Source organism: Perna viridis, chromosome 6 (assembly GCF_037379345.1).
Source record: "Perna viridis isolate PV_CMFRI_1.1 ecotype Kerala chromosome 6, ASM3737934v1, whole genome shotgun sequence".
NCBI classification, from domain to species: Eukaryota; Metazoa; Mollusca; class Bivalvia; order Mytilida; family Mytilidae; genus Perna; species Perna viridis.
This window is the reverse complement of record NC_142450.1, coordinates 37634978-37661351: the sequence shown is the minus strand read 5'-3', so window position 1 is coordinate 37661351 and position 26374 is coordinate 37634978. Positions and strand designations below refer to the sequence as shown.

General features: G+C 34.1%; 2 protein-coding genes across 2 annotated transcripts; both read right to left on the bottom strand.

Annotated features, from left to right (window-relative positions):
• Positions 1-16204: 16204 nt before the first annotated feature.
• LOC148614817 (uncharacterized) lies at positions 16205-18810 on the bottom strand. Its single transcript, XM_088589225.1, has 2 exons — positions 18671-18810; positions 16205-18346 (listed from the first exon to the last, which is right to left on the bottom strand). The coding sequence occupies exon 2, from the start codon at positions 18275-18277 to the stop codon at positions 16400-16402; it is 1878 nt and encodes a 625-aa protein (XP_088445351.1). The 5' UTR covers positions 18278-18346; positions 18671-18810; the 3' UTR covers positions 16205-16399.
• A 1419-nt stretch (positions 18811-20229) lies between these two features.
• On the bottom strand, positions 20230-26046 carry LOC148614816 (ufm1-specific protease 1-like). Its single transcript, XM_088589227.1, has 5 exons — positions 25888-26046; positions 23353-23553; positions 22844-22946; positions 22397-22467; positions 20230-20804 (listed from the first exon to the last, which is right to left on the bottom strand). Exons 1-5 carry the CDS (start codon positions 25993-25995, stop codon positions 20667-20669), a joined length of 621 nt encoding a protein of 206 aa, XP_088445353.1. The 5' UTR covers positions 25996-26046; the 3' UTR covers positions 20230-20666.
• Positions 26047-26374: the final 328 nt, after the last annotated feature.

Below are 26374 nucleotides of genomic sequence, written 5' to 3'. Positions count from 1 at the left end.
TGTGCCGTCCATGTGACAGTGTCAAGCATCTATACACAGTACGAAATTTGTACAGTAGTACAACATTAGAGAATGCTTTATTATTTGTTTCAATACATTTATAACAGTCTGAATTTCTAATTATCATTTAGAGAAATTAAACGTATAAAAATCGTAGTTTGACTATACAATACTTTTTTGAAACATAGAAATTAATAATATGCACAATCTCTTATTTCATTTATCAATTTATCAAAGACTATCAATTCGGCAGAGGTTTCTAGAAAAGCAGGGAACGCATACCCGTACTCCCTGTTTTAGTGGAGTCAAGGTTACCCGTTTATCCGATATATTTTTAATGGAAATGAGGTTATAACAAATTATAGATTTTCTCATGTCTTTCCACAAATGACACAAATTTGAGGAAATCTAAGAGGTACGAACATAAAGATGCTTGTAGTCAATAATATATTTATTTTAGAATCTTTAACTTCACTTTAGATTCAAATGTTGCTAATCTAATAAGAGGTAACTCCTTGAAACACAAGCACGACATACCTAAATTTACAATATTTATAAAATTGGCAATTTTGTATTGAGAAACCATAGGGTCGAAGCTATTGTCGGTGAACCAAAGATACACGAAGATATTTACCAACCAAAAATACACTTTCCTGTCCGCGAACTGTATAAAGATGTATATCATGTGTTATTTACACAAAATTAGATACCCCTAAAACACCGAGGCTTCATTGCATTCATTGTATCAATAATGGGACCACAAAAATGTAGATTCTTTGGCATACTCTGGAAGAACTTATCGGTGCTGGGTTTGGCTTCCTATTTCGATATATTTGGTTTTGGGTACTTCTTGTTTACAATTTATTTTTGAATCATGAATTCCTACGCATTTTTGTTATGATGCAGCTGATTAGAGGTTAATTACTCCTTAAATCACGTCTTTTTATGTAGTTTGATTTTGTTCCTATAAACCAAATGACACGGCAATCGGTGTAAGTTCTGACCACAATTATTAACCCCTTAACACCAATAAATTACCTAATAAACCAAATCACAAGATGATCCTGTATTTCAGTACTATCCCTTTAGATAACTTTATAAGATAGGAATGTCAGTATCACGATTGTAGTGTCTCTGATAATATCATTATATCCCTAGGTAGTGTATGTAAATAAGTCTAACGTCTAGGTGCCGCCAATTTATTCTACGCATAAAACAATGACGTACATTTTCATTTAGACTGAAAGAGTTTTGTTACTTTGAAAGGGAATTTTATGAGCCTAGCTTATAATGGATTCTACGAAAAGGGCTTGGGTTCCCATTTTCTACAGAATAACTCGGACTCCACTAAAAATTGGGAGCATGGACCAGGTGCACCGGTAGGGTAAGCGTCCTCTGTTTTTTCTAGAAACACCCGCCAAGTTGCTCATAAAAAGTCAAGTCCGGGGTAGACGAAAGAGGAAAAGAAAACTACGACACGTTGAACAAATCAGTTTTCATGGCGCATATGGATACATCATAACAATCCACGAGTTCCTGATGACGGCCATAAAACTTCTGTAGTGATGACTTCAATCTTGTAGCAACATAACCCTGCTGCAGAAGCCTATTTGTCAGAATTCTAGCGCGATACAAAAAGTCTGCGTATTCTCGGCATGCTCTACCATATAGTATGAGTTTTGATATGAACACTCTATACGCGGGTGCTAAAGAGATATTGCCACAAATGAAAGGAAAGTTGACAATTTTGAATGAAAAGTCATTACGTTTGTCGTTAAGTTTGGTCAATAGTTTTCCTTCACCATCGATTTCTAATTGTAGGTCAAGATATGAGGCTGACTTCACAGTGTATGTCGTATCATTTATCTCAAGTTCTTTGGGGCAGATGCGATGTATCAAATCCCCAAAATAAGGATTGTTTAAAGATAAAACGTCATCTAAATAACGGAAACTGAGATTAAAGGATCTAGCTAAACGATATTCTTTCTTTCGGATCAGATCAGCTGTAAATGCAGCCTCATAAGAGTGAATGAATAGGTCAGCAAGTAGAGGAGCACAATTAGTACCCATTGGAATGCCGACCGTTTGTTGAAAAACGCGTACACCACACTGGACAAATATGTTGTCGATTAAAAATTCAAGCATTTTTGTAAACATCTTCCTCTGTATATTTGGAAGATGATTTGGAATTATTTCTGACAAAGTATGAGGAATCTCTACCAAGAACTATATATTTGTATCTAGGTGTACCATCTTGTTTTGGAAAACAACAATGTATAATGTTTTTAAGTCGGGATTTTAACTGAGTATGTGGAATAGAAGTATACAGTGTTAAATAATCATAAGTTTTAATGCTATTATATTCTGATAATAGTCTTGAACTGATTGTCTCCAAAAGATCTTCCGAATTTTTCAGGATCAACATTAAATTAATACCACTACGGTAGTAACAAGTGTTGTGGTAGGACTGCAAACCCCTTTGACAGCTGTGAGCATAGAAGTTAAAAGTTTTGCAAGAGGTTTGATGGTACATTTTGCAGATCCAGCTATCTAGAGTTGTTTGTATGTATTCTTGTGGGGTCTAGGAATCCAGTACATAGACGGTAAATCACAGTCGTCTTCATTGGTAGAGAGACCAATAGAGGATAGCTCAGATTTATGGTTTTCCATAATCTCTTCTTTGGAGAGTGTGGTAGCAGTATAGGTCTTATCACTGCTATTATTTTCTACGTCTACCTCTGATAATAAACATTGTATGTAGAACATTTTGCAGACAAAAACAATTTTGTTTTGGGCTTTGTCTGCTGGTACGACAACATATTTGACATGTATAATATACAACGTTTTTGCTACATCTGTGTTCTTGAAAACTGATGTAGCATTGGCACTCATTGACGTACTTAAAACGTTCATCCGTTTCAAAATTAAGGACATCACGGCCTTTAACCATTCTGACAGAGAATCAATGTGTTCTTGTTTAAAGATAAAAAAAAAATGTGTTCTTGTTCTCGTTTAATCCATTTTCTTGCGTAATCCTCCACGGCATCCATAAGAACTTTAAAGTTATAATTCCAATTTATGGAGCGTGGTTCACGGTACTTGGGATCTTTAGAAAGGATATTACGCAGAGATTCGTTTTCGATAATGGACATATCTTCCCTAATGACGTGACCGATGGGACCATATTTGAATGGATAGTTTTTGCTAGAACAGTCAGGTGGTTTAGCTTTGATGTCCTCAATCTTGAGGTTCTGCAATAGCCTTTTATAATTGAAATTTTTTGATACAATTGGTGAAATATAGGAATATGAAATAATTGGTATGGATTTGTCTTTGAAATATGGGGGAATTTTGTTGGTAACATTTTTGTGATAGAGGATGTTAGCCAAATTATTTGCTTCTATACCTTTTTTGACAAACGGTTGTGGAAGAAATGATCGTTTTTCTTCATTTTGACATTTCACATAAACTGGTTTAAAGAGTCTGTGGAAACCAATGTCTACAATGATGGCAACATGGCTGTAGGTAGGATCAGAAACAGGAGTGTCAAGACTTGTTTTGTAAAGGGAGTGTAGAAGAGCGAAAGGTATAGAATAGAGTTTGGTTCTAATGTGATGAAGTCCAGGAGGTTTTTGTATGAAAGGAAGGAGACCATTTATTGAGCTATCATGTAACTTAGGTTACGTATAGTGCCGATGGCCGTGACTTCCTTCCCGAGTTTTGTCAAATAAATTCATCACATTTATGCTTTTGTTAATTTGGCTTGAAAGGTTTCCTATACTTTTGATGTTGTCATTGCATCCATAAGGTATTGCAGTACCCAGTCTGAGTATCCAGTACTCCTGTCTTTCCCTACGATAGTTTTTACTTAGAACGGGACTGTTCGTAGGATGGTAATATTTTTTTTTCTAAAATACGAACTTTCATAGAGAGGATTGAATGATCTTGTTGATTAAAATGTTGACAAACTGTCGGGAATTTGGTGGTATTTATTCTTGAACGATGACCGCACATTCTTTTATTTAATCGTTCTTGTGTTTCACTGACATATATTAAACTGCATAAGTTGCATTCTAATCCATATATTAAGTTTGTTGATTTGCATCGTGACTTCTTGTATGGAAGGTTTTGTAGAAGAGAAGTAAGAGTCGGTTATAAGAATATCCTATAAAACAAAAATGTCAACTTTCATTGCATTCTGTAAAGCAGTTTCTGAAGAGTAGATTTTTTTTGAAGTAAAAACATCATAAACAGAAAAAAACGTCCAAAAAGGCCAATAACTCCAACAGGGGTCAACAAATTTTCACCAAAGTTTGACCACAGATAAATCTCTTCATGCTGAATAATTTTACCCCATGTCAGATTTTTGTTAAACCCAACCGTTTTGGAGATATATGTTGTTTCCTTTGAATCTTTTTGAGAGATAAAACATCACATTTTTATTGCATCGTAACTTCTTTCTTCTTTTTGCGTTAGAATTTTTACAAGGAATCTGCTTTTTATCAACTCGTTTAGTATAATCCGTTCAGAGCAGCGGCAAATCCAGAGGGGGTGAATGGGGTTGGGGCCTTTTTTACGGAAAATGTGTCACTTTCATGTATAGAATTGACAAAAAATGGTAAATAATATCACAGCCCTCACCCCTTTTTCTGAAAAACTCCGGCTGACACCCCTACTTTCAGAGTGTGGATACACTACTGCAGAGGATATTGCATTACACATCCAAATTAAAGTTAAAGTGCCCCAATAGGAACAGAAAAGCGGCCGGACATTTTGAACATTAAAAACAACTCAAATGCTTTAATTTCAGTAAAACAAAGTTTGAATTGCAAGAAAACGCATATGGAATTTCTTGATGTATTGACAAACCCAACAAAGAACATAAAGTAACTAAGATAATACATTCAAAGCAAAAGAAGTAAACGAGCAACTCGGACTCCACTTAAAAGTGGGATCATGGACCAGGTGCACCGTTAGGGTTAGCGTCCTCTGCTTTTCTAGAAACATCCGCTGAACTGCGCATAAAAAATCAGGTGCGGGTTACACGAAAGAGGAAAGGAAAACTATGACACGTTAAACAAATCAGTTTTCAAGGTACAGATGGATACACCATAACGAGTTCATGTTGACGACCATAAAACTTCTGTAGTGATGACTTCAATCTTGTAGCAACATAACCCTGTTCCAGAAGCCTATTTGTAAGAAGTCTAGCGCGATACAAAAAGCCTACGTAGTTACGGCAAGCTCTGGCATAACGTATGAGTTGTGATATGGAAACTCCATACGCAGGTGCTGAAGGGATGTTGCCACAAATGAAAGGAAAGTTGACAATTCTGAATGAAAAGTCATTACGTTTGTCAGAAAGTTTGGTCAGTAGTTTTCATTTACCATCTCCACATGTAGGTTAAGATATGACCCTGATATCACAGTGTCTGTGGTACCCTTTGTCTAAAGTTCTTTGGGGTAGATGTATCAAATCCCCGAAGCTAGGATTCTTTAAAGATAATACTTCATCTATATAGCTGAGAATTTGAAATTGATCAAATATTTTATTGTAGTGATGCTTGAGTTCAATACACTTTCCTTCTTTTCAAGTGATCTCAATAAACGAAAACAAAAAATAATTCATCTATATCAGTTCACGAAAAAGCAGACATATCTTATTGTGCTTAGTTAAATTCTTGAAATGATTAAATCGTGTTTTATTGCTTTTTGATATTCAATGGTTTTTTCTATCTTTGTTTAGCATTAATTTAATGTTTCTCACGACAAGTTGTCATGTAAAACCACTTTCTTCAATCAAAATACACAGTTAATGAACCGGTGAATTACGTTACAATGTTGTGAATTACGTTACACCGTAATATAATACCAATGCTTGATTTGTATATCGTACATAGCAATATACTATTGCCATAGTATCTCACCAATACATGTTTTCTCCGTTTTTAAATTATATTTAACTGAAAATCAATTATATATAAATAATTGCACTTAACAGAAATTAAGGACACTTACGACTAGAGGAAATGTTAACATCAGGAACGCCTTTACAATTGTTCCCGCGTCACAGCTTCCTTTATAAAGATGCCCGTATGATAAGCGATGTCACTGATAATGATTTATAGGTAATTTGTTCTGAGAACAGTGTTTAAAGGAAATTACCGTAACGTAATTTACTGTAACGTAGTTCATGGACATGACTGTACTTTACCAAAATATGAAAAAAAATATAAAGCACTTGAAAAAGCTGTTTTAGTGTCATTTATGACTGACATTGGTGTGTGTATAATTAAGAATATGGAGAGTTTCCTACCACCTTTAACAGATGCAAGAGACACCGTAACGTAATTCACAATTAAATACACACTTGGGAAAAAAAGATAAAAAGCATATATTTTTTTCAATGAAAATATTATCCTTTACATGTGTATCATTAATTTTCATCTTGTTTTATAATTTTATGATATTTTTTTCTCACATGGACCTACCGTATGTGCCAGTTACATTTGCACATCGTAACGTAATTCACTGTGTTTCATGGGACATCCGTATATGGTGTAAAAAAATAAATCGTTTTCGATGTAAAAATAACTGCTAAAATTATGTTTTCTAGCCATTTTTCTCCCTAGAAAACTTATTGGGCGTTCTTCATTTGGAATATTTTATATTTTTCTATGTATTTTTCTTTTAGGGGAACCCTAATTTGTGACATAGGGTTTTTTGTCGATTGAGTCTTAGATATTTATTGTTTTTGTTCAGTGAACCGGATTAATGCCGCATAAATTATGTTTTTTTTTACAATCTGGAATAACCCTGATAGTAATTTGAACCAAAAACTATATCGGGAAATAGCTTTTTGTCTTTGAATATAGCTTGTGACTACGAAAATTGGCTTTGGCGCACTTAAACTGAATTTGAGTGTACATGCATCAGCCTGGCGCACAGTTAAACATTATAAGACATAGATATTGTGACAATATGCATGTGCATGTTTGCACATGCTTACATGCAAAGTTCAAAGTTCACAGTTTATGTATTGTCAAATTTACTACAGAATCCAGCCTTATCATGAACCCCGAAATCGCATCCCTGAGTCATGGTTAAACCTTTAACGTTTTATTTGAAGTCCAAGCATATAAAGCAAATGCAAAAAAAAATATGTGTGCATTATATATATATAAAATAAATCTCCAAACTTTAAGTAGTCTTTTACAAATCGTAAGGTAGACTTGATACTTTACATGTGTCTTTGTTCATAAAACAGTCCGGAAACTAGACAAATTGTCCGGAGACGATTCCGTATCATACAATTTTATTACTATTAATAGTTTAAATATGTAAAAATTTGCAACTTCAAACTCAATTTCGAAAGCACATGTTGCAAATCGAATCGAGAACGTTGTGTTTATTTTATTTGTTATTCAGTAAAGAATGCTTAGCTATACATTGTAATATTCTACGGTGTCTCATTATCTCTCAACCATTGAAAATGCACTGAAATGCAACTATTTTTAGGGGCATTTTTGTTCTGTGTTTTAGTCAACTTTTGTCGGAAGTTTTTGAAAAAATCCTTAGCCGCCGGCAGAAAACCTAAACGATCACTAGGTTTATCAAGTTTTTGTTCATGATGATACATATCTTATCTTGATTAAACACTTAATGGAAATGTATGAAACATACCTGATTTAACAAAGTAGACTTCAATTACCCATTGCACATTAATTATTCTACATCCGCAAAACTAAAACAGACACTCAGCCTCAGGTAAATTGTGTATTGTTGTGCGTATGCAGCTTCATCGTCTTGAGGAACCATGCCTTATTATTCCTGGAAATACATGACTATCATGTGTGCAGAAAAATATCTTCGTGGCCTTTTGGTCATTAAACATGTACTGTTTAATATGTAGATAAACTTAAAATTTTGAAAATTGCCCGGAATGGCCGTCTTTGTAACGTGAATGTTCATAACGTACTATCGCTTGGTTTACACGCCACAACCCGTAATAACATACCGAAGTGGTGAACTGAAACAGCTCCGACATTGAAAAGATAAGTGCAAAATGTGAGATAAAAAAAACAAAAGGCACCGATCGAACCTTTTGAAACTTACCTTTTTAATATATATTGATAAATGATAAACTTAAAGGATAATCTGCTTGTTCAGTGGTTCAGGAAACGTTGTGCATAGTTTTACTGTCGTTCCTATGGCGGGGACAGAACAAAATGTTTTACACAAAGCAATTTCGATCATGCAACTTTCATGTTACATTTTTATACAAAATCAATTTATACCTTGGTTCCCTTCCTTGATTACTCCTTAACAAAAAGAAAGTAATATCGCAAATTGGAGACTGAAATTACGAAAAGAAACTATTGTTAGGTAACTCTATTTGTTGATAACTTAATTTCGCATATAACAGTGTTGATTTTACATTTTAAATTGCCTTTTATCCATGAAACTGTCCGGAATTTAGTTTCCATTCGTGATCAATGCACCGTTTTCATACATTTCTCAACAAACATCTCTTCTTTGTAAAATAAAAAAATGAATCGCCGCTATTTATTGACAAAAAAGAAGCACGGTTTACTCGCGAAATAAAGCCTCCCAAAAAAAATTGTAAATTTTAGTAAAAAAAGAGGTACTTTTTAGAGGCAATATAATAAAGCCGACTGCTTCATGGCTTCATTTTTCACAATTTCACAATTATGTAGGTCATTGTAAGCAAAGAGCATAGCAAGAGAGTCGACATTTGAACGTATAGCGAACTATAGATGATCGTCTGTCACTCTTCTGTAATAATTCGACCTCCATGTACCAATAGTTCCAGCGCTGCTATTTTTGTTACAGATGATAAATCGATTTTTATATGAGGCAGAGGAATCGTTAAAAATTTGATTTCCTTCTACATATGCATAATTATTGTTTTTGATAGTTGTGTTCATATCACAACTCATACGTTATGCCAGAGCTTCCCGAAACTCCGCAGACTTTTTGTATCGTGCTAGAACTCTAACAAATAGGCTTCTGGAACAGGGTTATGTTGCTACAAGATTGAAGTCATCACTACAGAAGTTTTATGGTCGTCATCATGAATTCGTGGATCGTTATGGTGTATCCATCAGCACCATGAAAACTGATTTATTCAATGGGTCATAGTTTTCCTTTCCTCGTTTGTCTACCCCGGACTTGACTTTTTATGAGCAACTCGGCGTATGTTTCTAGAAAAGCATAGGATGCTTACCCTACCGGTGCACCTGGTCCATGCTCCCAGTTTTAAGTGGAGTCCGAGTTGCTTATTTGCTTTTGTTACTTTGTATGTATAATTTTAGTTACTTTATGTTCTTTATTGTGTATGCCTGTTTTCCATGCCTGTCTTTGTCCCTGGATTACATTCTTTTGATTACCGCTATAAATTTGGTTCGATAATGACTCTTTTAGATATTATAAACGATATAATAATGAGTGTGTTCTCTAAATATGAAGTTGTTACTTTGGTGTGAACACCATTTCCTTGCCAAAAATATGACCAGAAAATAATGACCAACAGAATATATGAATAATGGTAAACTTCATGCAATTTTTCTGCCCTTTATATGCAATAATTATCAGATGGAGTAGTTGGGCGTCAGCCATGCATAGACCCGAGTGGAGACTTTGTATCAGGACTTTATGTAACGCCGGGCACGAGGAGGACGACATATGTCTAAAGAAATGGAATATAGCATGAGAAAATGTTCGCCACGTTTGTTTACGAAAGTTTCAAGTACATGGAATTATCACTGTTGTAAAAAGTGTCACCGCAAAGGCTGTAGATACTGGTCGGTATACACAATTATGATGCACATAAAAGCTCTATGTTATATTTGAAATTATGAAAATGATCCTAGTCAACCTATTTGAATACTGATTATTCTGAGCCCAAAATATATTCATTTTTGTTTTTTGTTCTGTTTTGTTCTGTTTTGTTTTGTTTTGTATTTTGGTTTTTTGTTTTGTTTTTGTTTTGTTTTGTTTTGTTTTTTGTTTTGTTTTGTTGTTTTGTTTTTGTTTTTGTTTTTTTTTTGGGGGGGGTTGTTTTTGTTGTTTTTTATTTTATTTTATTTTTTTATTTTATTATTTTTTTTGTATTAAGTGCTGGAATCTGTAATGAGGCAAAACTGAAAAAATAATGAATCATGCTTTGAACAAACACAAGTTTACCAATATGGACACATAGATCATAGTTTATTGAATACAAATCAGCAGGTTGTTTGTCGTAGAAATATGAGAAGAGTAAAAAAAAGCGAGTTCAAAGTAACAATGAATATGATATAGGGTTAGTGAGTTATATCCCTTTGATAATGAAACTGCAATGCATTTCTTTTAATTTATACTTTAAATTATTGATACTTAAGAAAAGGTAAATGCTATTTGTTCTTTTCAGATACAACTTTGAATATTTTTTTGAAAGATTGGTGGTTTGTTTTACCATGATTCACCTACTGCCAGATTCTAATAGCACTTAAGGTAGATTATATCTATTAATCTGAGCATCTTACAAAAACATACAGACATAAGTATATTTTCAAAAAATTAATGATATTAAAAATTATGTATAAATAATATGTTTAAATAGCTTTAAAAGAATGTGAATATGAAAAAAAATTTACTTAAGTATCCTTTTTATAAATCTGGAAGATTTCGCACACACAGAATCCATATGAAAATTGCCTTTATAAAGGCTCAATTATCTCGAAATCAAGTTCAGTGACCTCTGTTTTGTACATTAAGGTACTAAAATATCTACTTGAAATATAAGATATGATCAATTTTATCTCAAAAAGTTCAAGTACATAGACTCAACAAATTTTGATTGACAGTGCAGGTAAATTATAATAATTAAAAAAAAATATAGAAAAATTTTAAAAAAATATGTAATAAAGTTGATGTAATAGGCATTCTAAATTTAACTGTAAAACAACATTTTTTACTAACGCTTAATGATAATAACAAAGATACCTAATCGAGAAACAAGTGTATAAATGCTGATATGGAGGTTGTGTCGGTCTAAATCGGGTCTAAGGTAAGTCTTGGCGGTGTTTTGTCGTTCGCCGTTCTTTGTAGACGACTGCATGTAGGAAAATCTTTCAAGTAACATAGAAACTTATGTCTCATTGGTGTCTTATAAGTTAATAAAACGTTCGAAAGATTTGAAAGAATAATCTATTCATTATAAAGGCACGTTTAAAACATCATGTTTCAAGTAAGTGTTATGTGGTGAACATTTGCTTAATTTGTCATTTCGTTTTGATGTATGATTCTGGTCTGTCTTTTCTTACAATGCTACTGATCTGTTCTATATATATATAGAAGGGTCTGAAAAATTCCCAACGATGTTAGAACTGTCAAATTTGCGATGCAAATTTTTGTCGTTCCCTCCGCGGGACTCGAACTCATACCGCTGTGACATCTATGGCAACACCGCCTGCATTAAGTCCAGCGCCCTAGACCACTCGACCAGCTAGGCTATATAAAATATAGCTTTCGCTGGCCGGGTCTTTCCTCCTCGTAGGATTAATCTAGGGCTGTAACTTAGTACACGATGTATGGTAGTACGGGACAGTTCATCTAGGTGTTATTATGTAGGATAGAGGATCAAATTAATGATGCATGTCACAACAAATCAATATTAGACAACGTCTCAGAAAGTTTACGTTATCTTCCCAGTATCAATTTGATTCGATGGAGCAGTGTAGAGAGTAGTTCGTGTGCTGCTCTCTCTCGATATTCTGGACTCACGGTAGTGATAGGTTCATTGACATCTATATACCCTCCTCTTGAATGGTACTCTATTATTAAAGCAAAAAAGTATATTGTTGTACGTTAACGGTAACTTAAAATATACGAGCAAGAAAATTTATACCGCTTGATCCTCCTAGAACATTTCCACTTGGCCTAAATGACCTCTTCAAATAATAGATAAATTACATTTGTATACGCTTTCTATGTTTTGACCAATATCAGATGGATGTTTTAATTATCGCGGCTACAAGATATATTTGAAAGTATCCTTATTCAAGGTCTTGTTTATAAACGCGCCATTCGAAATGAGTATTATTATCTAATAGTCCATAAAACATGTGTGGATTTAAACATTTCTGAATAAAATATAGGATCTAAGACGTTTAGTTTCAATTGGTTTCTCAGTTTATTTTACTACAACTTATAAATACTTGTGCGTTTTTTTTTTTTTTTTTTTGGTTTTTTTTTTTTTTTTTTCATAAAATTAGAATGTTTCTATTGAAAAGGTATAAAATGCCCAGCCATATTTTGTGTTTTCTGTAGCTACTTTTTAGGTGATTGATATAATTTGTAATAGTCTGTATTGACTAATTTCATAGTTCTTATTATTCACATGTAATCGTTATTAACCACATACCTGTTCGTGCTTCATAAAATGCGGAACAGTATAAAATGGCCAGTCATTGTTTGTATTTCGTATAGCTCCCGCTTTTTAACGTACACTGATGTCAGCATTTCCATTTTCGGAACCTCCTGCTTAAATCAGTAAGACAGACACTGTAGGGTCTTCTGAAAGTCTGTTTGCGAGTAGATGATCCGGCACCAACCAAGGTAATGAAAATTGCAAATGTATTTAATTACAAAATGAGAAATTTAGTCTTGTTCAAATAAATACATTCATTTCCTTTAACAATGCGTCAAATTGAAGAAACACATTTTTTAAATAGTTCTTATAGTCGAATTTTCTGAAAGGTAAGGACTTTTTAATTAACAAATGATTTTGTTGTACATTATATTTTTACGAAGTAGACATTCTCACCTATTATAAAAATCGTATGTAAAATTCAATTTCATATCCAATACCGGATCATTGTTCGGTAGTGTCATATACACTGCTATAATGACCACAGCAATAACAATAATAACACCATTAGGCATCTTCATTATGAAGTTATTCAATTCAATGTGACGTAATGTTCCTAATCGTTTACTTCAAATGTCCTTGATCCACTTTTAGTATGTGAGCAAGTAACATTTTCTCTGCCTCATGTACAGTCTACGATATACATAGCAAGTGAAAATGACAAAATAAAAACGTTACAATTAAAAGTGAACTAGTTTTGACGTAATTAAATACTAACAAAATAAAGCTGGGTACAGTATGAGCGAAACCGGATCTTACTGTTTACAGAGCAATATCATCTTATGTGGAAAAGAATGCAAAACGTAATACACGCATTTTTAAGTGTTCCCTTTCATAAATCTGTTCATCTTTCATAAATTTATCTTTCCTAAACAAATCGATTTTTTTTTAAGTTGGGTAGCATTCATTTGATCTCGACGTTATCGTTAATTTTTCGCTAAAAAGCGTGGACCCAATGAGAAGTAAAATTCCAGTAACAAAAGTTTTTATTGAAAGCATGCTTTAGTGTCGTACATTTTCTTAGATATCCTATTGAATTCAAGATAAATCTAACCTTTTGCTCTTAAGAATGCTAACAGCAAACTGCCCGTAACCGAATTTAAATTAGACGATCGAGTGAATACCTAATTTTGCCAGATTAGTGGAGACACGGTAGGTGTATTATACAAGTTGAAAAAACAAGCGGGCACTGACTACATCTACGAATTCGGCGACGTATTGTGACGTTATTTTCTTTGTTAACGTCATAAAATACCCAAGTGAAAACTTCTTCAAAACAACTCAGCCTGGCAGTGAAAGATAGTGTATACCAAAATATGCCACGGCAGTAAAAGGGTTAAGTGTTAATACTCAATGTACTGAGATTGCGCTACCGTGAAAGGGTTGAATTTGCTGCCGGGAATATTAGATTATTTAATATTTTTTCAACAAGAGGGAGTTTCTCATGCATATCTCGCCGAGCGGCTTTACGCGATACGAGATGAGCATGGGAAACTCCAGCGAGTTGAAAAAAAAATTAATTATCTGTTTATCACTGTTTTGCTGAATTGTAAGGTATTAGTTTTCTTTTATTTTCAGTTTTCTTGACCTTTCGGTACTATTTTTCAGTGACGTGCTACGTGACGTCACGCATGTTGTGCAGCTGTGATACACATTTTTTTAACAAAATCGGTTAACCATGACGATCGCGTTTAAAATTTGTTAAATAATTTTGGAATTTATACATTCTAATCGGGGAAGTTACTGTCGTGTATTTAATCATTTTCCATTGTAGACTAAAAAATATTGCTACAAATTAGCCATTATTTCATACGCAGGAAACAAACAGATGGTTATTTGGGTCGTCAAATATTCCTACGCTGTTGCTTGTATGTCACGCGAGGACATAGAAACTAGCGATAATTTTCACTCTCACTCAACTGGCATGAGATTGAAAATTATCGTATAGCAAGATCAAAGGGATTTTAACCCTTTCAGTGCCAGAGCGACATTTTTGTCGTTTGATGGTTGGCTGCCGAAGACGTTTATGCCGTTTGGAGGTTGACTGCCGAGGCGACATATTTGTCGTTTAATATTAAAAAACAAGAACTTTTTTGACTTATTATACTGTCTTTATTTTACAGTAATTCATGGTACTATGTTGTATATATGTAATAGGTAATAGTGTCGCATTGTTTTTTTCTCTGTTATTTAAGATAACGTTAATGATAACGTTAATGACGTCATAACATTATCGCACGTGAAAATGCGAGGTACAAGTGCATGTACAGCCCATGGCGATATACTTCGCGGTCATAAGTGATTTTTCTCGACCGTCGCCTCATGAGAGGTATTTATGTACGACACATTGACAGTATTTACACTGGCTTTTGTATAATTTCACAGGGAAAACTTTTATTGTTACGAAAAGTTTTTTTTTGTTTTTTGTTTTTTTTTTCGAAAATATTCGGGTTAATAATTTCTAATGAAATACGTGCAAGTATTACATATTAATGCGCGAATTAGAGAATAATACATTTATAGGTAGAAAGGTGTGAGAAGATTTATAAAAATCGGATGTCAGTCGTAGAAAGTGGAAAAGCATGGATCTGGAGTCATTCCAATATCCATTCATAAACGAAACCCAAAATATGCACAAAAAACATATTGTTTCTTGGAATTTGTTATTTTGAAAACATAGATAATTTTGTTAGAATCTTGTGATAAGCCTTAGATATTCAACCTTAAAACACTGACAATAAGTATGCTTCATACTATTAAAAATAAAGACATAAATTGAATTTTGCGTGAAAGCCGTTTTGTTATGTTGTCTGTAAGTACATTTTTATTTTATTTTATTTTATTATGAATTTATATATATATATATCGTCTAAATAATAGTCAACAATCACTCTTAAAATAGTTTTATAAGTTTTATGCTGAGGAAGGATATCTGTTATCCGAAATATTCAATTTAAATTTTACCGTCTTCTGGTGATGTTAAGCATATTTAGACGTTTATATATATATATATATATATATATAATCGTCTAAATAATAGTCAACAATCACTCTTACGGGCAGATGGATCGTTAAAAACGATGCGAAACATAATAATAAATTAATTAAACGTCTCAATACGTTTAACATCACCAGAAGATGGTAAAATTTAAATTGAATATTTCGGATAACATATATCCTTGATTTGTTGTGACATGCATCATTAATTTGATCCTCTATCCTTCATAATAACATCTAAATGAACTGTCCCGTACTACCATACATCGTGTACTAAGTTACAGCCCTAGATTAATCCTACGAGGAGGAATGACCCGGCCAGCGAAAGCTATATTTTAATATAGCCTAGCTGGTCGAGTGGTCTAGGGCGCTGGACTTTGTGCAGGCGGTGTTGCCATAGATATCACAGCGGTACGAGTTCGAGTCCCGCGAAGGGAACGACCAAAAATTTGCATCGCAAATTTGACAGTTCTAACATCGTTGGGAATTTTTCAGACCTTTCCATACGTTTACATATCTTCCCTGTATCAATTTGATCCGATGGAGCAGTGTAGCGAATAGAGTCGTCACATTCTGAGACGTTGTATATATATATATATATATTTCTAGTTTTTTGTATTTGTTTGTTTCTTTTTTTTTTTTTTTTTTTTTTTGTTGCAAATGTTGCCTGCTTTTGGCTGGTTTTACCACAGGCTTTTAAGGTTGATTCTGAATCTCCAGACAGCGAGAACGAGTAGGTTCTATAATCATTTTTATACATATCATTATGCACTGACGTGTCTCTATTTTTTTAATTGTCAAAAGGAAGTTGACTATGCTATTTCTACATATCAAGTGTATGTTACATCTGATCATGAGAAGTTTCAGGATGTTATACACTAAACTTTGATATTCGCTATATTATCAAGCGTAAGTTCAGCTATGAGATAAATTGACCATGAATGTTGTTTCCTTCGAAATATCCTTTCTTTATTATAAATTATATTCCACAATGATCATCGCGGAGGGGGGTCCTTGTCCAATCCACAGTCTACCTGAAGGGTCAACGTTTATACATTTTGGATTCTCGATTTGAAATTTTGGTGTATATATCATTTTGATTAAATCACCATTGTTGTTAACAACATGCACAGATTTAAGTGAATTGTCCAGCATTAAAATGTTGCCTGCATTGTCGGTGCATATATCTTCACACATGAATTTTTGTGTTTGGTTTTTGTCACCTTTATAAACGAACCGGCGTTCTAAGTTTTTGTCGAAAACTTCCACGGCACAAGTGTGATCTGCACTATTAAATGATGAAATACAAATATCTCCATTAGTGTTTTCACACATTCCGATTGGAAATCCACAAGTCGCTCTCAGGTTATTTCCATCTACTTTTGGCCTCAATTCCTTGAGCCTTTTCCCACGTAAACCGTATATTTGAACATTTATTTCACTCTTGCCTGGAAAACAGAGAAACGAATGCCTTTTTTCGATGCATACCATCATTTTATCTCCAACATTTGACATAGTCATACATGCAATACGAGATTTAGAAAACTTAACATACGGCATAGTACCAATCTCTCCCTCACCGACAACATGCATTTTGTCAATAACATAATGTGTGAGACAGCTACTTGTAAACAAATAATTTTCCCCGGTAGTAGCTATGGAGTCCAGGCCTGGCAAATCGATCTTATTAAGTGTGCATTCTTTCTCAATATCAATAAGCTTTATTCCACCGCCAAAATAGGACACCCATGCTTTTGTTGCTGAAAAAGGTATTACTTTGGTAATTGCATTTGTCCCTAGTTCCATCCGTGCTATGAACTTGATACCGTCATCCATTACAGGATTGTCTGCTTTGTAAATAACAAAGTAATCAATATCCGCAAGTTCTAAGGTTGAACCATTAAAGACCGTCAGGTTATCAACGGCACCTATCATTTCTCGTCCGAGATGTGTCGTCGTTTCAACCATTTGCTTGGCTAAGGTAGTTGTCAATTGTTTTGCTACCAAGGCAATTGTTTCTGGTAAAATTACAGTGGTGGCCCTCATCTCGTCGACAGGTACTAAAGCAGTTGAATATTGATTCTGTTCACTTGAATTGCTTGCTTTTGCTTTTGGTTCGTCTTTTTTATCATTCGTCACTTCAATATTGTTTACCTTTGAACTTTCGTTTTGGTTCTCCATATTTGTTGCTTCAATTTCTTTTTCTTTCAATTCAACCATCTGATCAATTTGTGCTTCACTTAATTCTAATTCTTTGCTATTTTCATTCTTTTGCTCTTTTACTTTTACATCAGAGGTTTGCTTTGCATCATTCACCGCATTTTTCTCATCGGATTTGTCTTTTGAACATTCTCGATTGTTTGATGAAATGTCATTACTCTCCGTTTTTTGCTCTTGATCACTTTGGGTTTCGCAATGTTCTCTGGGTGTTTCATTTTTATTTACCATAGAATCATTCAGACTTTCAATCTGTTTCTCTACCCTGTCCGCCATGTTTTTTTGTTCGTTTTCTGTTTCTGTTGTTTCCGGTAGGATTTTAACCTGAGTAACATATTTCTCTTTCATTTCATTACTTCCGGTTGATGTTTTAATTACGGTGTCTTTTTCGTCCTCATTTTTCTTTCCCTCTTCTACATTTTTCACAGTTTCTATACTTAATTTCATCGTAGTACCTGGTTCCAGAACAATAAATGTCTCCTTAGACAAACTCTCAACTTTAGCCTCAGATATACTGGTTTCTGCCACTACCAGATCGACCTCTGATGTTATTGAGCTGTGTTTTGATAGTCTGTTGTCGTCTTTGATTACATCTGCAACAGTTCTGTTCAAACTTTCACGTTTTTCTGTCATTTTTGATGTCCTAGGTTGTAGTAATATCAGATTGATATACGAATGGGTAGTCGTTGCCCTCTGTGATTTCTGTGAGAATAGAAACGTTTAAACAAATTGAAGTTGGTATTTTTCATGAACATTTTACTGAGGTTATGGCGAAATATTGGTAAAACAACAAAATCTTTTTAGCCTTATTCATCTAACTGAAGTAAGGATTAAGATTAAAAAACACTGTTAAATGAGCTGTCGTTTCATAGTGGTTATTAAAACTGGTTTTTTATAGTTAAATGTTCTGATAAGATTGAGTTTGAAATGGAAGTAACGCAATTATTAGAATCGTACATTTTAGTTATCAGGAAACTTTAGAAGTAATTAAGTAGAGTCGGTATTTTTATAAGCTACAACACTTACTAGCTAATTCAATAATTTATCCAACAAAATACAAAATTCTCCATGATTTAAACACTCTTGGTAAATAAAATAACATAGATGAATGGTTTCCTGTTAGAGGGATAAGACCGGAAAATATCACTCTAGTATCTATGTCCGTCCATCCTTCTGTTAAGCAACGATCCACAATACATGTAGCGAATAGGAAATGAACTACATGTAGCTACATAACAGTGTATAATTTTTTTTTCACGTCTGTCCATCCTATTATTATTAGTTTTCCTAAATTAAAAGTACAATTATTTTTTAAAAGTACACACGCTTTATAATGAGGATATAGTAATTTGATTCATCATTTTCTTTAAAGGAATCATCTCAATGTGTCTGAGTATGCCAGTTCATCGAATCAAAATGTTAAAAAAATAACATGCCTTCCTCATTTTATTTCGAGTTGTTTCAAGTTCGATTGTTACTATTTGTGTTGCGTAATTTTTTTTTTTTATTTGTTTTTTTTTTTTTTTAAGGAAGGAGGAAATTTTAAATCACATTGCTAGATCTACATGTGCAAGTTCATACTGGGGTTCAAATCAAAGGGTTTTCTTTGTTTCATTTTCGTTTAGTTTCGTTTATACTTTTCTTTTTTTTTTTGAAAGGGGGGTGTTGTTTCATTCGTTTTTGGTTTTGTTTTGTTTTTGTTTGTTTTTATTTTATTTTTTGTTGTTCTTTTTTTAGGGTGCTCACGTGGTATTAAGCTTGTCAATTAAAATATGCTATGATACTTTAACAGGTTATGATACTTATTTGTTACGGTTATCAAGAAGAAAGATGTCAAAATATGCAGTTTTATGCATAATGTAAGTAGTCCGGAATAAGTATTGAAATTGACTGATTTCATGAGAGTCAAACCACCACTAGCTATTCTATGCCAATTGGATCAAGACTGCTTTTCCTACCTGTGCTTCCCCGCATGTCCGGGTGTTAAAAGAATAGGCCTGCAGCAGCGCTAAGCTTGTCGTAAAAGGCGACTAAATAGTGCTCAGAACCCTAGCCGGGGGCTAGGGCGCTCTGCCCACAAAGCAACTGGGATTTGTGCCCCAGGTGGTGGAATGGGGTACCCCTGGCGTGTTACATGCTGGGGTTGTCAGGCTATAATACGGAAAACCTGACCGCAAACCATAGTGGTGCACCGTGTTGGGAAAGATGCCACGTTCCTCGTACGTTAAAGAACCTTACTGTGGTATTCTCCCGGAGTGGGAGCCATAGGGCTCCGCCACAGGAAGCTAAATTGCCCGACCCTGCCCACCTCTCCTTATTTCCAGTGGCAATCAAAATTTGTCGACCCCATTGTCCTTGTGTCCCATCCCTTTTTCATTACATCATTATTTCATGTTCATTTTATCATCAATTTCATGTTCATCGTCTGAATATAGCTGAAATATTGCTGCTCGGACGTTAAACCCCAACAAACAAACAAACAAACCTACCTGTGCTGTTCTTACTAGTAATTGAATCTATTACAAATGAACAACAAACTGGACATTTAGAGTGATCAGAAATGGATATACAAGTCATCCAAAACATACAGAATTTCTTCATGATTTATCAAAACACTCAAAGTCGTAACTTCCATATACACTGAAAATATAAAGGTACTAATAAACGAGTGGGCAAATCGAATTCATATTATACACGGACCCCGAAAAAGAGCATCTTGTGACAGAGATCAGAAAACAACATTCTATCGGTTCAGAGCATGGTCACATTTAGTTATATAACGTCAGAAACATTTTATTTCATTTTTACATTAATTTAGTGCTTAGCTGATGCAGAGTATGTCAATTTTAGTGCTTATAATATTTGAATTATCACACCTTTCAAAAAACGTAAGCCCCATGATTTTCTTTGAGAAGATGAATTTGTCAGAATGAAAAGCGCAAATTTAAACTTGTTGGCACTAAATGGAACACAATAACCATAATTAATTGTTCACAGACATTATATGGCAAGACTTAAAGTTCTAATTGTTTTCTTTAAGTTGTGGTAAACAAAGGTTATAAAAAGAGCTCTCCATGAAACTTTCTAATGGTCTCCATTTTATCAATCCACTGTCAACAATGTGGTCTGTAGATGGTTGGTTCTCATAACAGTGAGGGTCCTACAACATCAATTCACCACGTTACAAGTTCAATGAACAAATGGCAAGGTTTTATTGATATAATATATCCGTAAATCACAATCACTGTTACATAAATCATATCTACAGCATATTACGAAGTTATATAAGGTTATATATACTAGTAGGTCTATATATTTGATAATGAAGCAAGCCCCTGTGATGTCATTTAAAAATTAAGGTGACCTATATTTTACACCTGGTCGTGACATATCACTGGTACATTGATACGTCACGATTAGCAGTTAAATATGGGTCATTTATATTCAAAACAATTAACCGGAAATAAACCTAATAAAAGACCAGCTCTTCTCATGCAAGATTGGGAAATCTCAGACATCCTTGGATAAGATATCATAGTTCTCTAGCTCGATAGAGAACGATTAAATCTTACCCTCGGGTTTCTGAGATATTTCCTTATTTTTCTGTGAAGTCAGCCTCATATCTTGACCTACACTTAGAAATCGATGGTAAAAGATCACCATTGACAAGTTTTTACGACAAACGTGAAGACTTTTCATTCAGAACTGTCAACTTTCCTTTCATCTGTGGCAAAATCCCTTCAGAACCTGCGTATGGAGTTTTCATATCACAACTCATACATTATATCCGAGCTTGCCGAAACTACGCAGACACTTTGACTATTTGTATCGCGCTAGACTTCTTACAATTAGGCTTCTGGAACAAGGTTATGTTGCTACAAGAATGGAGTCATCACTGCATAAGTTTTATGGTCGTCATCATGAACTCGTGGATCGTTGCGGTGTATCCATCTGCATTTGGAACTGATTTGTTCAACGTGACATAGTTTTCCTTTCCATATTCGTTTACCCCGAACTTGACTTTCATGAGCAACTCGGCGGGTGTTTCTAGAAAGCAGAGGGCGCTTACCCCACCGGTGCACCTGGTCCATGCTCCCTTAGGGGAGCTCATTTACTTTGGCTACTTTGTGTGTATTATTTCAGTTACTTTATGTTCGTTGTTGTGTTTGGCTGTTTTCCATGTCTGGTCTTTGTCCCTGGATTACATTCTTTTGATTTCCGCTAGAATTTTTGTTCCCTTGATTACTCTTGCACTCACACAAGTGTAAAATTCTACAGATCTTGCAAGCATCCAACAACAGCTATCCTCCTTTGTATCATGCACATCAACATACGATGCCTTATCTGTCCGTGTTTCATCAAATGGCGTTGAGCCCTTCGAGAGGCGTTGCACTCACTAGATGTAATGATAAGTTAAATCTTAAAGAATTATTTTTCTATAAGAAGACAAGTACAGAGTTTTGTTAAAATGAATAAAGTGCAAGGGAGAAATTGTGCTTACATGTAGTATAGTAGACAAAATGTAAGCAGGTTTCCTCTTTAGGCACAGATCATATTATACTGAGGGAGCTGGGATTATTTTGAAAAAAAATATTTTATTTGTTTTTACTCAGCCAATATTTTTTTCTAATTTCAGCTGCTGCTCAAAGAATAAATTTTCTAATTCGACATGAACAAACAATCAGTGGAGTTAGAAAAAATGGCGACTCACCAAATGAACTATCAGTGGGGTTAGAAAAAATGGTGACTCACCAAAATAAGCAGACTCCTTGTGTCTATACAGACACCAAGTATACATTTTGATGCATTGTCTGTATCTCCTCCTACAAAAAGAAATTATCATCATACATGATTGAGGGGTTTTTGCTTTAGACAAATTCACGATAACATGCATAGATGTATGTATGAAGAGTTACAGCCATGCTTGTTAAGCTAATTGATTCTACAGATAGACCCGATAACGTGTAAGTAGTTTTTTTCATTCAAGTTGTTAGGTTATATCCTTTTTTGTTTTTGTTTCTTTTTTTGATCAAACAAGGGTTAATATAAGGGACCTAATATAATTTGATTTTTAGTGCAAAAAGATACACGTCAGGTATGCATTTATTTGCTTCTGCATGATACTTAGCTGGAACCATATATATCTTAAAATCTAAGATCAATTCTACAGAATAGAAGACATTGATTAAAAAACCTTACCCATCATGACTGGTGACCCTAAGTTATAAAAGTGCTCTTTTAATGCTGACAGGTTGCCTCTTAACTCCGCTCCTGATCGGATGTGCATTATTTTACATGGAACCTGTATATTAAAACAAACACAATGACTTAGTAACAGTAAAGTCATTGCTTAATATAATGAATCTGTAACTATTTCTATGTTTTGGCATTTCGTGCAATATCTTGTCCTACCGGTTTATTGGTATAACTAAGTGATTTATGTACATGTGCATATAGCTATCAAACCTACATCTGTAATGTAGAAGATATAAAATCAAGAAAACACAATTCTATTTCAAATAATCTTTGACAAACATTTAAATATACGCAACACAATTAAAAAAGAGAACATATTTAAATTTGGACTCCACCTGCAGACGCTAGACAAAAAGTGTGGGTACATTTCCATTTTAAGTTTTTTTAATTATATAAAGAACAAACTTTTGTTGACTTCACATTTAGTTCTTAATTTTATATTATTACCGTACCAAGAAAAAGTTGTCGATACAAATAGAAACCTCGAAGCTTCCTATCCATTCCCGAGATCCAACAAAACTCTGTGGTTTATCGCCCATCTGATATAAAGCCTCCTGTATTTGATGTATAGTAGGAACCTCCCGAGTTGTCTTTGTCTGATTCTTTATCCAGGAACACATGGATTGTAATGTCCTGTACCCACATCCCCATCCCTAAGAAATGTTACGTCACGGCTAAATATTGATAACAAATACGCCAATACGAGAGGAAAATACTTACAACGATAATGGTCAATATACATTGTACACGGTGCATAGTCATGAAGGATTCTTTCGGATAAAAAGGACTCTTTCAGGGCGCGCAGCGGACATTTCCGGATTATTTTGGCAAGATGGAACTGATGACAGTGCATATCATCAATAAAGTATTGTACAGGAGAGGTTGTTTCACGGAACATTGTATTATTTTTATATGTTGTTTACCTCAAAGTAAGCCTATTTGTTTTCTACAGGTTATTCAATTAAGTTTGCACAAAGCAAGGTAAGTCAGTCTCTTCGGAGTTCATATCGATTTTGTTCTACACATTTATACATTTAAATATTTTTTTGTGTAATATTCCTAACTTGTGACCTGTTTACTTGATGTTCTTATCCATTTCTATTAAAAAAAATCTAGTGATTCTTAAGAAAACATCTCATAATAAAAAAGTCTGGCAACAGATTCTATATGATGAAGTAATTTTTGGTACAGGACTATTTTTGGATCATTTTGGCACTAAAATGCCACGATATCACAAAACCATGATCTGACTAGTAATACTTAATCATTTAATGCCGATATTTTGATCGAAGATCAGAAACGACGTGCTATCTAGATTTACCGGAAGTTCTTTTATCACTGTGTATTTGTAGAAAAAAATCAAATTCATATGTTTTTGTTTTTATACGATGCGTTCTTGATTTAGTTCGGTAATACACTGTAATTCATAGAAACCATTTTCACAGACAAAACGTGTAATTTAAATAAGCTTTTCATTTATGTCTTTGGCAAGAACGATGTGCGTTTATGCGCCGCGTTATAAAGAATCTATACCATGATATCTGGATACAAGAGACAAAATATGATCATATTTTAGGTTAATAAAATATAGTCATCTTTACATCCCCACTTCAGGTTAAGAGGTATAGCAATTCACTTTAACTTTAAAATATCACACACAAACATTTACGGTAGCATCGTTACACGTAATAATGCGCCATTCTGTGCAATTTGCAGGTTTTTTGTTGGTTGACATAGAACACAAAAATGAACGAACACAGGAATCTCCGATATCCTACATAACTGAACTACGAACTTCTTGTTCGAGGGCCTTTTTCAGTTTTTAAATTAAGTCGAAATTAAATATTTAGCGTATGTATGTCGAAACTAGCTGTCAAAACATGCATAACTTAAGCAATCATCGTTGTAATCAATCCTACCCTTTGATTTGTACCAGTCATGTAGCTACAACTTCATGTATTTATCATTCCACAAGATATTATAGCTCAGGTGCTACAAATTGTACAGTCAAAACTGTATTTTAAAACAAGCACCTGTATTCAGCAATAACTTGTCATTATTTAAAAGACTATGATAAAACGAATTTCCTATGAAGTGTAAAGCTCTCCTGTCTTATGTGACCATGATACTGCTTAACAATGGAGGTCACGTTAGATATTTAGCCGAAAAGAGCAAAATTAATTATTACATAGAACCACTTTCTTTATCGGAATCACTGCCCTTTTCTGTAAATATTCGGATCCGTCCATACATGGCACGACTGCAGCTTCATCAAGTATTAAGTAAATATCACAAAGAATCTTGAAGTGTCCTTTTCTCGATTAAGTTTACATTTTTGCTTAAATTTCTTACATGCATACGAAATCAATGTCCAAAATAAGCTGTTGACACTTTTGTGTTCAAGGAAAACATTTAAACTGTTAATTGCAGTAAATGAATATTCAGCAGTTAAATTCTACGCTCACACCTCGAATCGGCATGTTTACGTGGCAGATCGGTACGATTTTAGATTGTAAAAAAATTCTGTCATGTTCACACAGTAAAAAAAACATGATTAAATGAATGATCGGGAGGTCCCGTCGAGCTACAGTATAACTGTCTGTCATATAAATGAAATATTCACATATAAAACAAACGAATAATTCCAACACATAAACTCATTATCTTGAATCGATCAGGAATTTCCTTTACGCGAGTCCTTTTTATTCGAAAAAAAAAGATCTTTTTATGGCTGTACACCGCGATATATTAGACAAGCAAGTATATATCGAACATCGTAAAATTAATACCAACATCAGCTAGTCCAAGACTTAGTAATGGAATACAGTTGGATCTTATATTCGATTAGGGGGGTGGATAAAGGATAATGACTAGTCTTGATCTATTTTTGGTTATACAGCCCTCCATACTTTCAGTTATTATAGTCAACAACCACAAATGAAATATGTTGGTACAGAAGTAAACTGTAGAGTTAACTTAAACTTTACCTGGTCGTTTGTTCCATCACAACCATAGTGATAGTACGAATAATCTCCTCTGACAACGAAACAATTCTCATTTGGTGGCTCAATGAGTGTATGGATGTTCAGGTACATCTACGAAGCTTGAGCTGTCAAAGGGGGATAACTCTAAACTTCCTATTAAATTTACAATATACAGTGAAATCTCTTTTGAATATTGTACTTCAATATTCGATATTAAACCCCAAATTATACTGCTATTATTTACAACCACTCTTTCTATGATGTCTATTTGCACTTCATTTTGTCACCTCTCGCATATTCTTACTACGCTTTTTTTTTTGTTCAGTTGAGTCACCACCGCGCAAGTTGCATACTTTGTTTCTATCATTTGTGTTATGACCATTTACTGTAAATGTCTGTAACAAATAAAAAAAAAAGTATATTGAAATATTCGACGAAATGGAGACTTAAATACAAGGCGTCAAAGAGCAACTTTCTTCTATTCAGCCAG